This window comes from Xenopus laevis, chromosome 1S (assembly GCF_017654675.1).
Source record: "Xenopus laevis strain J_2021 chromosome 1S, Xenopus_laevis_v10.1, whole genome shotgun sequence".
NCBI lineage: Eukaryota > Metazoa > Chordata > Amphibia > Anura > Pipidae > Xenopus > Xenopus laevis.
This window is the reverse complement of record NC_054372.1, coordinates 165025148-165039829: the sequence shown is the minus strand read 5'-3', so window position 1 is coordinate 165039829 and position 14682 is coordinate 165025148. Positions and strand designations below refer to the sequence as shown.

The 14682-nt window shown below is 38.2% G+C and overlaps 1 protein-coding gene across 16 annotated transcripts in view; it reads left to right on the top strand.

Moving 5' to 3' along the window:
• The window catches only part of LOC108707228 (calpastatin), a 109677-nt gene that overhangs the window by 54101 nt on the left and 40894 nt on the right, over positions 1-14682 (top strand). For 11 of the 16 annotated variants that reach the window (XM_041580459.1, XM_018244347.2, XM_018244349.2 and 8 more), the window contains 7 exons: positions 774-818; positions 3463-3513; positions 9750-9992; positions 11069-11125; positions 13295-13405; positions 13730-13792; positions 14394-14489. In XM_041580459.1, coding sequence (XP_041436393.1) covers positions 774-818; positions 3463-3513; positions 9750-9992; positions 11069-11125; positions 13295-13405; positions 13730-13792; positions 14394-14489 — 666 coding nt within the window. The remainder of the gene's footprint in view (positions 1-773; positions 819-3462; positions 3514-9749; positions 9993-11068; positions 11126-13294; positions 13406-13729; positions 13793-14393; positions 14490-14682) is intronic. The other 5 variants (XM_018244358.2, XM_018244355.2, XM_018244352.2 and 2 more) reach the window with 2 other exon arrangements.

Here is a 14682-nt window from a genome sequence, read left to right as displayed (position 1 = left end):
ACCTTTCCTCGGCAGTGCAATTAGCATAGGAGATCAGGCTATATCTGAGACAATTGAGAGACTGCATGGACAGGAATGCAATGCATCAGTCACTGCGTATATGGGACAGATTTTGGCTTGAAAACACACACACCACTATAGATAGGCATGGATACTAAGCTTGTCAGTGTTACTGTATAACTGGCAGCAGAACTGTCAAGTGGGACATTAGCTTTACTGTTGCTCTTTCATCACCTTCCCCCCAAGTAACAGTAATAAGAAAAACTAGTTTAGCCATGTGAAAATATGATATTGCAATATGACATATTATTTCAAAGTTGTTTAAAAGAGATTTTAAATGAGTAATTGCATTTACAGTGACATTTTAGAATGCAGATTTGCCAGATACATAGAACATACTTAATGTTTTTTCATTTTCATATTAGTTGTGAGTTCATGGCAGTGTTCTGTGACCTCTGCCATTCATTGGGACACCATGTTTCTTTACGGTTTCTGGTGCTGAGATTTGTTTTATTAACTCCTTGACTGCCAGAGGGCATTGCATCCTCATACAAATCGTGTTGCAAGATCACTGGAGTCACTAAACATTGCAGTTTCTGTGACTCGTTCTAATTACTGTTCACTTGCAATAGATAAAGGGTTTTTAAGCTCTTTCTGTTGTGAAGTCTTCTGCCACACAGAGGGTAAAAAAAGCCACCTTGTATTTTTTTCCCTTTAAACATATAGTAATTGGATCCATATTTCACTAAAACTATATATATGTTTATTTTTAGACTCCAGCTCCTTCAGGAAAAACTATGAACCCAGTGGATACACAGGTAAGCTATTTGAGCTCACTTGTTACAGTGTGTTCTTCATGATTATTATTGTGACTGCCTCTCATCCTTTTAAAAATGGCCAATGTACTTCTGTATGGTTTTGGCTTAAAGGAGAAATCAACCTGGGGGGAAAAAACCCCGTACCCCCCACCCCAGGCAGACCTACCTCCCTCCTTCCCCCAGGCTGACTACTCCCCCCCCCCCGGGGAAATGCCCCATACTCCATACTTTCCCCTCGGCGCAGATTCTTCCAGCAAACTTCCACGCATCCATCTTCCGCGTCCTCGGTAAGCTGACTGGGAGTTAAGTAATTTCCGTGCAATTCCGCGCATGCGTAATTGTCGCAAACCGGCAAACTGCTCCAACTGCGCATGCGCGGAAATACCAATCTCAGCTTACAGAGGACACGGAAGATGGATGCGTGGAACTTCGCTGGAAGAAGTATGTGGTAAGTATGAAGTATGTGGCATTTCCCCGGGGGAGGTGGTAGTTAGCCTGAGGGGAAGAGGGAGGGAGGTCTACCGGGGGTGGGGGATACAGGGTTTTTTCCCCACAGGTTGATTTCTCCCTTAAGGGTTTAAAGGGGTTGTTCACCTACCAAACACTTTTTTCAGTTGATTTGTTTTCAGATTGTTCACCTTAAACAAAGACGCCTTTCAATTGCTTTCCAACTTTTATTCTTTACAGTTTTCCCTCTCTACTAGTGTCTCAGTCTGGCAGCTCAGTGATCCAGGAGCATTTGAACTGTCACAATTTGCTACATTTCGTTGATACAATTAGTTGATACATTTCTCAGCAGCATCTGTGGAATATTAGCAATGAGTGTACCAAGCCTAACAGCTGCCTTTAAAGGGAAACTCCAGCTTCAAAACCAAAATTTGAAAAAGAGGCCCACATAACACAGGAATCCCTAATATACCAATCACAGTTACCTGTTTCTTCAAAAAGTATAAATAAATGCCATTTTCTATGCTGAAATCCAGCTGTTTAAAAGTTCTTCTCTTTCTGCATCATTTAAAATCCTGGCAGGGAAGGAGGGACTAAACACTGAGGTTATAAATTGTAACAACTTCTCCACAGCTTACAGACAGGAACTACATAACCCACAATGCATTGAACTATGATGTTCCTTTCCTTATTTAAATCGCGTGTGCAGGGAATTGTGGGGTTTGGAGGATGCAGGCTGAGGACAGATGGCTGTTGATACAAAGTAACAGTAGTCAGCCAGCTCAGCAAAGTAGTTAGAGAGATCAGCAGGAGAGCAGGGGGCTAGGCTTAGGGAACTGTTCCAAACTATTAAAAATCATGAAAAGTCTGCATATTTTTATGTTTTTATGTCTGCATAAATTAATTATGTTTACTTTTCAAAAAGCTTAAATTATGTTTTTGTGGAGTTCCCCTTTAATGAGACTCAGGGATTCTGCTCAGCAGGGACAGAGATAAATGTATCAACTAAATGTATCAATTTAGAACAATTTACAGGGCCAGAGCTGCTTTAGAAGGTGAAAATGATACTTTAGACTTCAATACTGAAAAAGAACAGTGACACATAGAAAATAGAAAGTAATTGGAAAAAAGTCTTTATTTCTAGTGAACTTTCTGAAACCAACTGAACTGAAAAAGTGTTTGAAGATGAACAACCCTTTTAAGGGGTACAATCTACTCATTTAAACTAGTAATCTCTCTAGTAATTGAATAATTAGAATAGAATTTATTCTGTTTGGCATGCTAGAGGCATTATATTTGATTGTATTATAATAAAGATTCATTCTAAGACATAAAATATGATTTTTTGGAGCCATAATAAGTTTTCCTATACAAAAGAGCCCAAAGTGTTTCATCTCTCACTTGTATCACTTGCAAAATGCTAAAATGTGCTCTCAGTATTTCCTCATTGTCTCACTTTTTGCGTACGTACAATTCACATGAGTACATTAGGGCTAAGGCTCATTATATACTGAATAAAAAGTAGGATTACCTATGGCTGGCTTTGAACGTGCATGATATGAGAAATTTACATAGTTTTTTAGTGTTGCGGTAAATTGTCCATTTTGTATAAAGTTATATGAGAGAAGAGCATATATAGAAGAGAAACAGGAATAACGCTGATTATTGAATTTCCACTGTTCAATAAAGAGAAACTGCTCTCCTTGGAGAAAATGATTCCTTCAATTGCTGTTCTAGGTTGTGAGAACATTTGTGATCTGGCACAAACTATCATCTCAAAGGTATATTAAACAGAGCAATTCATTTCCATTTTATCACGCAAACTCTCTAACCCTATGCCATGAGGGTGATTATGATTCACTCTGCCCATTTTCAGAACTTATTTCATGTTTACATTTGGAGTGATTGGGAATTGGGTTCTGAAAAATGCAGTACTGGAGGATTATTACCCTTATGACATGAGGTTAGTAACCATAGCTACATAATTCCCCTTAAGGCTAGTGAGAAACGTGTGCTACTGTGACTGCAGGCAACGATCAGCGTTTGTTCCAATTGCATTTGGACTGACTGTCTGCGTTTACATTGGATAGAAAGTTTCAGATCAGTTCTCAGCCTATTTCAGCGTTTCTCCGCATAGAGTCTTACAGTTTGGGAACAGAGCAAACTAAAGCTTATTTACATGTGTACATCTTTGTAGGCTAAACAAACACCCAAGACTGAAGCAGCTAAATCTACACAACCAACAAAGGTGATCATATGCTTTTACCTTTCTTGCTGCTGTACAACAATGAGGCAAATAACTGCATGGATTTCATTGTATGCCTATTTGCCATAATGCCTGCAATTCATTTGACGTAATACTGATTCTAATACTAGGGGGCCATTTTATTAAACCGCAACATTTTGTGGAAAAAAAACTAAACTTTTCTGGGATATATTATGCGACAAAACGGTGACAATTCTGAATACGATCCAAAGATCCTTCTTTGCTTTGTGGTTTTTGACGTTCTTGGGTGTTTTTGAGGTTGACTTTTGTGCCATTATATGGGAAAGTCATAGTTATTGTGCGAGAAGTCAAAAAAGTTGAAGTTTTCGTGACTTTTCTGCAAATTGTTCCCGATTCATGCTTTTGTAGTTTGGATCTTTTAATGACATTTGTGTATTTAGAGAAAATTAGTTTATTTGTGTTTTCATAAAACTCTAAAACCACTCAATTGTGATCATTGATAAATAAGCCTCCCCAAGTTGACTTAATTGATGGTTGTACTAGGCTGCTGAGATTGACCCTTACCTTTCCATATGGCAGCAGCGGGACCAGACTTCAGATTTTTTTTTTGTTGATATGGATTCTGGCACTTGAAGTCCCTCTGCTTTACAGAGAATCTGTGAACCACTTACAGTGGAAATACAGGGACCTAAGTCCTTTAATCCAAGGGTGCTGGCCATACACCTAAAGATCCACAGCTTTTTGGCCGTCGACCGGCCCCATACATGGACAATAAGTTTGCGACTTTTATCGCCCTGTATGAGGCTACCCTAAGAGTGGCAGGATGGTCCCTGGGATTTAGACTATCAGGAACAAATATTGTATATATTTATATTTAGCAGTTCCAGTACAATTTAACCAATTTTTATATAAGCCCAATGAAATTCTGTTGGAGAGAGATATTTTTCCATTTAATGCTGGCTTTTCAGCAATATCTAGAAGAGCAAATAGGCTCTGTATAAATCCACAGACTTATCTTCGGTAGAATACTTTGCGTTATCAGGGATTTTCTTTGGTAGGCATGTAACAATACTTCATCTGAATGCTCCTTAAATATTTATTGTCTTTTTCCATGAAAATAAGATATTGGTGTTTGTTTTTATATTTTATTGTTGGGTAGAACTGTACAAATGATATGCTTCTCTTATATCTCTTTCTATCACTAACCTCTATCTATAAATAGTGCAATGGCTAACAGCACACAGAAATTTGGCATGCAGAAAATAAACACATAACTTACAGAGTGTATAGCTCTTGGGAATGTGGGACCCTGCAAGTATGTTTAAACTCTGCCGAGGTAACAGCTGGTGGGACAGAGGTTGCCTGTATATGAGCCGTTGTGCATGGTGGGTGAATCCCGTATACCGGTACTGTCTTTATTTATGATGGTGAATTTGGGTACTCTTGTTCTGGTTTCAAACCTTACAAGTTCTTACAGTATGAACTCAAAAGCATTATATTATTTAGATATTCCAGGGAAAGCGATTAATGGGGCTCACACCACCCTTCTGTGTAGAACAAGGAATCTTGTGCTGTAAGTGTGAGATAGTTCAGGAGCACTCTTTTTAATTTTTAGAATGGCACAAAATAGAAACAAAAAATTGCAGGCCTGCAAAACAGCTTCATCACCAAGGATAATTAGTATCTTGGCTGTTGCATTCCTTATGTCAGTTATTGCTTGCGCTTGGATAGAGACCATGCAGCGTGGGAATTTAGTTGCTTAGTGTTAACTTGCATAGAAAGTGTGACCATCAGCATTGCAGTAGGTAGCAGAATGGGTGTGCAGTATAGCAAATCCCTCTCTGCACACCTCTCAGTCCTTATCTAGGAAGGGTAATCCTGATTAAGTGATGAGTGAAATTTTTCAGAAGCATGTAGACTAAATTTTGCACGTCAAAAAAAAAAATTGGTTTTTTTCATTATATCACCCATAGATGTTATAAAGCTGTTTACAAATCTGAGCTGTCAATCATATATTGCCTGCCCTATCTCTATACCTGAGGCATAGAGTTGAGGCAGACACTGCCCTCCTCATAATTCCCCTCCCTCCTCACTGTCTAAAATTGTTTAGCCAGTGCATGGACATAGGTATTAGGTCCCCCATTATGGTGCATTCATTTTTGCTGTGATTGTCTAATTCCAAAACTGAAGGAAAAATAGTTTATATAGTGTATATAAAGTTTATTTTGCTCGACTAACAGGATAGAAACTTTTACCTGTCTGCAAGATTTCATTATACATTACTATTACTAATAAAGCACATTCCTTTATCCAGTTGCATCCAAAACACTATCTGTGTGTTAAATGAATTCCCTTATGCCCCTTAGTGTAATCTTTTATATGTGACTGGACATGCCTCTTGAAGGGAGGATTGTAACACAACCGGAGATCCATGGGAGTGGTGACAGAAGCAATATGCTTGTCTCTGATCATTAATTTACACACAGAATATAAACTCTGAATATTTACGTACATATGCTTGTATCTATATATTACAAAGCTGTCTTGCCTTTGTATAATTGCAGCAGTTCTAAGCGTTTTTTGTAGTCTGGTGCATAAAGGACATTAAAAAACAAGAATTATCAACATTAACAAATCTTGTTTGCCTGAATAAGTGTAATGTGTATTATTTTTATATTTTTTTCACATAAAGCATTCCATCAATCCCTACCCTTTATATCATTCTTTTCCCACGTCCCATATCACCTCTGTTATTTAAGCTGCATTTCCTATCCTACCCTGCTGTTTTGACTTTATTGATTTTGACTTATAATATAGTAAAGTGCTTATTACTGTATACACTCATCAAGGCTTTTTCCTCTCTCCATGCTCAGACAATTCCTTTTTTAAAGTTTCCTTTTATTGTACTGAAGCACTTGTTTCTATACATTTTTTATCTTTTTCATACGTTTTTGCCATCACAGGGGTCCTTGGGCCCCCACATTGTCAGTTTCTTTCCTTATTTTGTTCTAAAGTGCATTTCCCAGCTCTCACTCATTTCTGTTCTTTAACATAATTCAATTTCAATATGCCACATGGTATAACCGATGGACCAATATCATAAAAACTTTATAATTTATATTTATTATTTATATTGTATTTTTTTATCTGTTAGGTTTACTATTCTGGCTATTTCTACGTTACAACTAATGCTAATTTAGTATTTGCCAAAGTGTTTTTTGACAGGCTCTGCTGCTGTCTGAAATCTGCCCCATCCTTGCTGCAGTAATAACATTTTGAGGCCCTTTTTTCAGAGCTCGAATTTCAAGTTCATATTAATATTTTTAAATTCAATATACTTACAATTCGACTGGGAGGTTAAGAAAAAATTTGAATGTCTAATATTTGATGAAATGGTTCCGACCTGAAAATTTGAATCGTATTGGATTCTTTGATTCGTACAAATCAAGTTTTTCTCCCGGAAAAAAATTGAATGTCAGGAAGGCATACATCTCCAAATGGCTCAACAAACCTCTGCCATTGACTTGTACAGTAACTCGCCACGTTTTAGGTGGCGAATATTTGAATTAGGACTGTTTCCATGGTTGAGTTGTGATAAATCTCACATTCAAACAGGGATATTAAAATTCGAATGTGTAAATTTCGATACTCGAAAATTCATATTTACTATTCAACCCTTGATAAATCTGCCCTTTTTTGTTCTTTTACAGGAACCTTTATAGCACATTGCAATTAATAATATATATGCTATTTTTTCCCATCTGGCAGACAAAAAAATTGGGGAGAACCGCTTTCTGGTAGAAAAAAGGGTTGGATGTGAGGGTTTTGTTTTATTGTAAAAGATCCAAGTAAACCAGTAGCTCTAGTTTTCATTAAATTAAAAAGGCTTTATTAAAACACAGGGAGAGCAACAGAGGGGACAGTAACAGAGGGTAGTGAACACAGACCAGGGGTAGGCAGAGGACCCTTTAACAGGTACCTGCCCTGTGCCCCCCCCCCCCATTGTTGTGCCCTATAGTTGCACCCTAGCCAAGTGTAGCTTCTGCCTACCCATAGTTACGACCCCGGCTCTTAGTACAAAACTGATCCAGGGACTAGTCCATCTGATATCTTGGGAGTCAGTCAGGAAGGATTTTTTCCCCCCTCTGAATCACTGAATCAGATTGATGATGGGGTTTTTCACCTTCCTCTTGATCAGCTAGCAGTTCTGCAGGTTTAATTTAGACATGAAATGTTGAGTTGAATGGACATGTCTTTTTTTCAACCTAAATGACATTGTTACCACAATATAAATGTACAACCGTCTTCGTAAAGCATTGTAGTATATATATGGGAGCTGTATAAATAAAGGGTGATAATAACAACAACACGGAATGTTCTGTGTACATAATAAGCTCTGCTCTACTAAATACATGAATAATAAAATAATTCTCAGTATAGGCTCATAGTGACAAAAGCAGAGTATGAATCATGTGAATATGCTATAAACCTTAGGGGAAACTCTCCACCTTCCTGAGTCAATCATTGGAGGAATATCCTTTGTCAGCAAATACAGTTGTGCAATTGTTGGGTTATGCCTACCAACATTACACACTCAGACATGTCAATACTCACAATGTCACAAGTCTGTTAAGAACTGCTTAAGCAGTTAATAGTGCTGTTCCAGCAGGATTTTGCACTGAAATCCATTATTCAAAAGAGCAAACATATGGGGCTAGACATATTGTCAGTTTCCCAGGTGTCCTTGGTCATCTGACTAGTGCTCTGATAAAGTTCAGTCACTCATTACTGCTGTACTGCAAGTTGGAGTGATATCACCCCCTTCCTTTTCCCCCCAGCAGCCTAACAACAGAACAATGGGAAGGTAACCAGATAACAGCTCCCTAGCACAAGAAAACAGCTGCCTGGAAGATCTAAGAACAGCACTCAATAGTAAAATTCAGGCCCCACTGCGACACATTCAGTTACATTGAGTAGGAGAAACAACAGCCTTCCAGAAAGCAGTTTCAGCTGGCTCTTTCTGAAAGCACATGACCAGGCAAAATGACTTGGTATGGCTGCCTACACAACAATATTACAAATAAAAAAGATACACTTGTTGGGGTAGGAATGAAATTTTATATTGTAGAGTGAATTATTTGCAGTGTAAACAGTGTAATTTAGATACCTCATAAAAATCATGACAGAATCCCTTTAAGGTTATACTTTCTTATGAATTTGGACCCACTCCACTGTGGAGGAAAATGCCATCAATCCTTTCCTGTGGGCCAATAGGCTTTCATCTAGGACTGCTGTGTACATTGTTCCATTGCTTTTCCCTTTTTTTAAAAAAAAAAAAAAAAAAAATTGCCTTTCTGGAACTAAGATACATCCCAATAGATTAATGTTACTGCCACCATGATATGCTATTATTGTTTATTTCTTTTACTTACCAATTTGGGGCCCATTATAGACTTTGAAAAGCCTCATCTCTCTTGTAGAGGAAATTATTTATATCACAGGGGCAATTGCTTATTTATATTATTATAATTGTGTTTTGGAATATATACTATAGGAACTGAGGGATTGTGCCTGGTCATAGGAGTTGTATACACTGTACTCTGATACTGTATAAAGTGATTCTTGGGTATGACTTTATGACTGCACTTCAAAGTACAGGTATGACTTTCAGTTGGAAAACCTCATTGTATAAAAGGTTAAGGGTTCAATATTGTGATGGAAGGTGGAAATGTCTTTATAAGCCATTCTTCTGCTTTATATATCGCCCCTAACATGTTGTAAATGTTTACTTTTCACCTATAACATGTTTTTCAAATGGGCTATTCTTCACAATTGCCATTAACCTTGTAGTAGCCTGTCTTGCTATTTACATAGGTAGGTTGGTTTGCTCTATATTTGGCAAGTCTGTATGGTCTTTGTGTCCCAGCCCTTTTTGTTTAGCAGTCTCTTTAGAGCTTCTGGATAGGACTGTAGGACTGTAGGAACAGCACCCATCAGAAGAAACTTATGTGAACTGTAAAATTTGTGTTAGAACCATACAACTCACTCAATATAATTTATCATTACAATTAGAAGTTAGTTTAGGTTTAGATTAGAAACAGTAATTAGTGAGAACATGTTTTAATGTTTTTACTGTTATGGATATCAGCAGACAAAAGTAGGGGCCAGTGGTTGTTAGCAATTGTTGAAAGTAGTATTGCTATTTCTCCATTCTTCAATAACTGGCATCCCCTCCAATAATAATGATTTTGCTTTAGCCAAAAGGAGCAACAGCAGGCCCAGCAGCAGCAACCAAACCAACAGCAGCACCTTCAGCAGCATTAGCCAAAACAACAGCAGCACCTTCAGCAGTGCCAGCAGCAGCAACCAAACCAACAGCAGCGCCTTCCACAGCCCCAGTAGCAGTGACCAAACCAACAGAAATAAAGCCAAGTGCAGGGAAATCACCTCCCAAACAAGACACAAAGCCTACCCCTGGAAAGCAGAAACCAGACAGCAAGGTGAGACCAAACATACAAGAAATCACATTTCTGAATATGAAGTTCTACTTCTTGCCTGCTTCCTAGATTTTAAAAGTTTGCATTTGCTTTCATATTCTTAAAAGGTAACCATGACCTTTTTGGGCAATGACACATGAGGAGATTAGTCACCTGGCAAACTAAAGCTTTTCCACTGGTTAGCATGCATATTGCCCCTTGGGAAATACACAGCGTGGCTACTTTCTGAAGAAGCCCAAAGTTTTCTTTGCACCACGTATGTTTCCCAGCTGCAATTTGCATGTTAGCCGCTGGGAGAACATTTGGAGAAGATTAGTCGTCCATGCTAGAGGACATTAATCGCAGGACTCCTGCGATTTTTTAAAAGGATCCTCCTTTCAAAATAATAATCAATGCACAACAAAAATTATTTGCAATATTCAAGGCACATGGAGAATATTGTGCTCCAGCATTTTTCAGACAGTTGCAAACACCTAAATCAGTGCCAGGAGTCTGATATTAGATTTAGTGGAAAGCACTTGTCACTAGCGAATTTCAGGCCAAATGCATCTTATTGTTTTTAGGGTGAAATTGGCTTGTCCCCTCTAATGTGGGCAGTTTTCATTAAAGTTTATGACAGGATTCAGGTGCTTCTCTGCTGCCTGAAAAGTGATGGCAGGGAGTGTGTGGCATGAGACAAATAATGAAGAAAATATTTTCTCTGGAACTCTCTGCCCCGAGCTGTCAGACTTTCTCCTTCTTTCAAGCATGCCTTAAAGACCCACCTGTTTAAAGAAGCTTATTCAATTTACCTTAATTAATCAATCATTGCTGTATCATAAATCACAAAAGTGTTTCTAAAATCCTAATGTCTCAATTGTACCCTAACCTTTAGTTTGTAAAATTTGTAGGGCCATCTAATCCTATTGTACTCTGTAACCCTTGTTTGTTATCCACCATTTATTCCCTGTTTGTTATAACTAAGGTAAAGCACTGTGTATCTTGTTGGCGCTATATAAATAAATGATGATGATGGAATAAGCGGTAAATGATTAATTGCAATGAAATGATTCCTTACAAAGAAAAGTTTTTTCTTGTAGAGTAAAGAGGAAAAGAAAAGTGATGATAAAGCTACAGCACCCGTGCAACCACCTAAGGTAAGAACTGAGATTGCTGTGGTTTCCAATAAGCAGAGGTTCCTAAATTGTACTACTGCAACCCCCCCCCCCAGCAGGGCCGAAAGCATTGATTTAGAATCAGCATGATTTGCAACATAGACTAGCTTTAGGTGTCTCATACTGCTTCTTTTCTTAAAGGAGAACTATCATGAAAATGAAAATTTAATATAAGCTTCAGCATACTGAAAAAGGAACTTGCTAAATACAATTAATTAAATATTCTGTACCGTTTCTGAAATAATCAAGTTTATATTCACTTTACCTCTCTCAGCATCTGTTCCCCTCATTCTGTCTTCATGCAGGAGTTGGGTGTCAGATGAATGATCCAAAATATCTTATAGGGGAACTCCTTTTGCCTAGAAGATGTATTAGAGCTCAATCTATTAAAATTACCAGACACCATGTCTTTCTACACGCAGATTTTGTTTGTACTGGAATCAGTTATTTGAGTGAGCTCTAATACATCTGCTAGGAAAGGAAACCCCCCCCATCAGATATATTGAATTGAACTGTCAATAAATATCTGACACCCAACCGCTGCATGAAGACAGAATGAAGAGGAACAGATGCTGAGAGAGGAATAGTGAAGATAAATTATTATTAAAATTAATATTAAATTATTTCAGAATTTGTAATTGATTGTATTAAGAAAATTTCTTACTTCAGTATGAGGAAGCTTATATTAAATTTTCATTTTCGCATTAGTTCCCCTTTAAGAGTTAGGGTGGTGGCACACGGGGAGATTAGTCTCCAAGTGACAAATCTTCTCTACTGAGGGCGACTAATCTCCCCAAATGCCTTCCCTTGCCTCACGGGGAAACTTCAGCTGCCTTCGGAAAACCGAAGCGATATGTATGCCATTCACATTCTTGCCGGTGGGAAGGCATTTTGGGGAGATTAGTTGCCCGCAGTAGCAAAGGTTTGTCGATTGGCGACTAATCTCCCCATGTGCCACCACCCTTAGTGGTGGGGCAGTTAGAGAATGGGTTTACCAGGTAGAGTAGATAAGGTGTGTTCAGGATGAAGTTCTGGTAGTAAATATGACATAGAGAAAGCTATATGTATACTGCATTCTAGACAGGTGTTTACATTGTAATTACAGTACTGTACAAAATGTTTGCATTGGTTGTTCAGTTGTAAAGGAAAGATTTTCTCTTTTTTACAATTATGTGTGCTTACCAAAGAGGCTGGAGCAATAAGGGAAACAAAATTTCACCCTTTAGGGCCTTGCTCATAGCACTCTGCACCATGTTCTGGATTAAATACAGGGCTCCAGAAGACATCTGACCTAGCATTCCAGGGGGCACTCAGTACTCTGATTTTACCATCCATTTTGTATGCAGTGCAGTGAAACCCATGAATTGCGTCCTACAGAGTGAGACAATACAGTTTATGTTCCATTCTAGAGAGTTGCCTTCCACAGCACATGTGCAACTTTTCTTATGTGTACTGAGGGGAATATTTAAAACCACAGCCATTTAAGAAGTGTAACGTTATTGATAACTAAAGCTGTAAACGGTTATTATGTACTTATGTGTACTGAGGGGAATATTTAAAACCACAGCCATTTAAGAAGTGTAACGTTATTGATAACTAAAGCTGTAAACGGTTATTGGAAGCAGGGCCGCCATCAGGGGGGGACAAGTATCCCAGGCCCGGGCATGAAAGGGGGCCCTGCAGTGCTGCAGTTTTGAAAGAGCCGGGCCCCCCTTGCGAGCGCAGAAGCCTGCATCCATTTTTGAAGTCCTGAACAGCCGAAATGCATAAGTGCCGAAAAAGATGAACAGCCAAAGGACCTGAAGCCACGAAAACAGCCAAAAAAAGAAGTGGCGAAAAGACTCAAAGTCACGAAAGGAGGCAAAGTTGAAGTCCTGAAGCCACGAGTTAAATTCTACCAACTTGTGTTTTTTTTTAATCCCCTGGCCCCCAATGTATTATTTTAATATTCTATAGGCCCCTGCCACCAATGTTTTTATAAAAAATATTTTTTGGGGCCCCAATTTTTTTTAACTTGTAAGGGGGGCCCTGTCTGTGTGGTCTTTTAACTGTGATGTGGATTGGGCGGGGTCCAGGGGGCCCTGAAATTTTTTTTGTATATATTGCTAATACTATATGTTTAACCTTGTTCTCCTTTTGCCCTTTATTTAGGTTACCCCAAGTTCTGCTGGTAAAGTATCTGCTGTTGCCACTGGATTTGTAGCAGCTGCTGGTGCGACCGCTGCAGTCACTGCTGTACAATCAACAAAGCAGAAAGATGAGGTAATTAGCTAAAATTTTAAAAAAAAACATTGTAAATAATATTGTTATAGATACATTATTAGAATGGACACCATTCTAAAGAAAACCCATCAAAACACAGAGCCGTGTCACAAATCATATAATATTATAGTCAGTTGGAATCACTGTGAGTATGGTACAAGGGTTGAATATATTAACTGTACCACTGCCCATATGATCAGAGACAAAGCCTAGCATTTTATCTCAGCTACCTTTCTTCAGAAATCTCCCTGCAACAAAATGAGATGTGAGACCTAGGCCTCCATTCTGTTCCGGGCTAATAGAAATCAAACTGTTTTATTGTAGAGTAAAGAGGAAAAGAAAGCCGTTATTGGGGATAAAGTATCTTCAGCTGCATCACCAGCCAAGGTAAGAGTGAATCTGATCCAATTTTAACTTTGTAACTCAGTGTTCAAAGAAATAAATATGAGTCTGTTGCTTAATATCATCTTAATGTAATTGGAGTGAAGATTTTAATCTTAAATGCCCTGGAGGGTTTGGATTACAGATTAAGGTGAAAAGTGGAGCAGGGAATGTGAGACTGATGAGTTGTCAGACAAAATATTTCTTTCCTTTCCTGGGGCTAATGGATTTCAAAAACCATAAAGATCAGGCTTTTAAACAAGAGCTAGCGCCATCTTATGATATGAAAAGCTTCCTGCACCCCATTGGTTTTTAGCTATACCGCAGCATACCTGTCCAAAAAGGAAGTAGGAAAAAAATATGGGAATCAGAAGGGATTATGTTTATTTTAGGGATATTGAATTAATTTGTCCATATTTACATAATGTAATATATTTAAGTTTATAATGCTCCCTTTTATAAATAATATGCCATAAATATAGTTTTACATTACCAAACTGCTTTAGGTTGAGAATGCTTTTATAAGCTTGGGGGGAAGCAATTTTAGAAGACAACTACAAGACAATTTGCTCGATAAAAATAAAATGCCTTTTCTTGTTTTTTTTAGACAGGCGCAGATACAGCTTTGGATGAACTGCTTGACACATTAGGAAGCCCAGCAGATATTCCAGAGTCTCCAAAGTTCACTGGACCCGAAATCCAGGTGAAAATGCTTTGCACACTAGTTACCTGCAGTGTTTCCCAATCTGAATCTTCATCAGCCACACTAACAGATTGCATTATATAGTTCTAATTCTAGTACCTATTGCTAATTTCTCTGCATGTGGCTTTATTTACTAAGTGCACATTTTAATTTAGTAGTTCAGCAGATTATTTTTGGCCTGTAAAAGATTCAT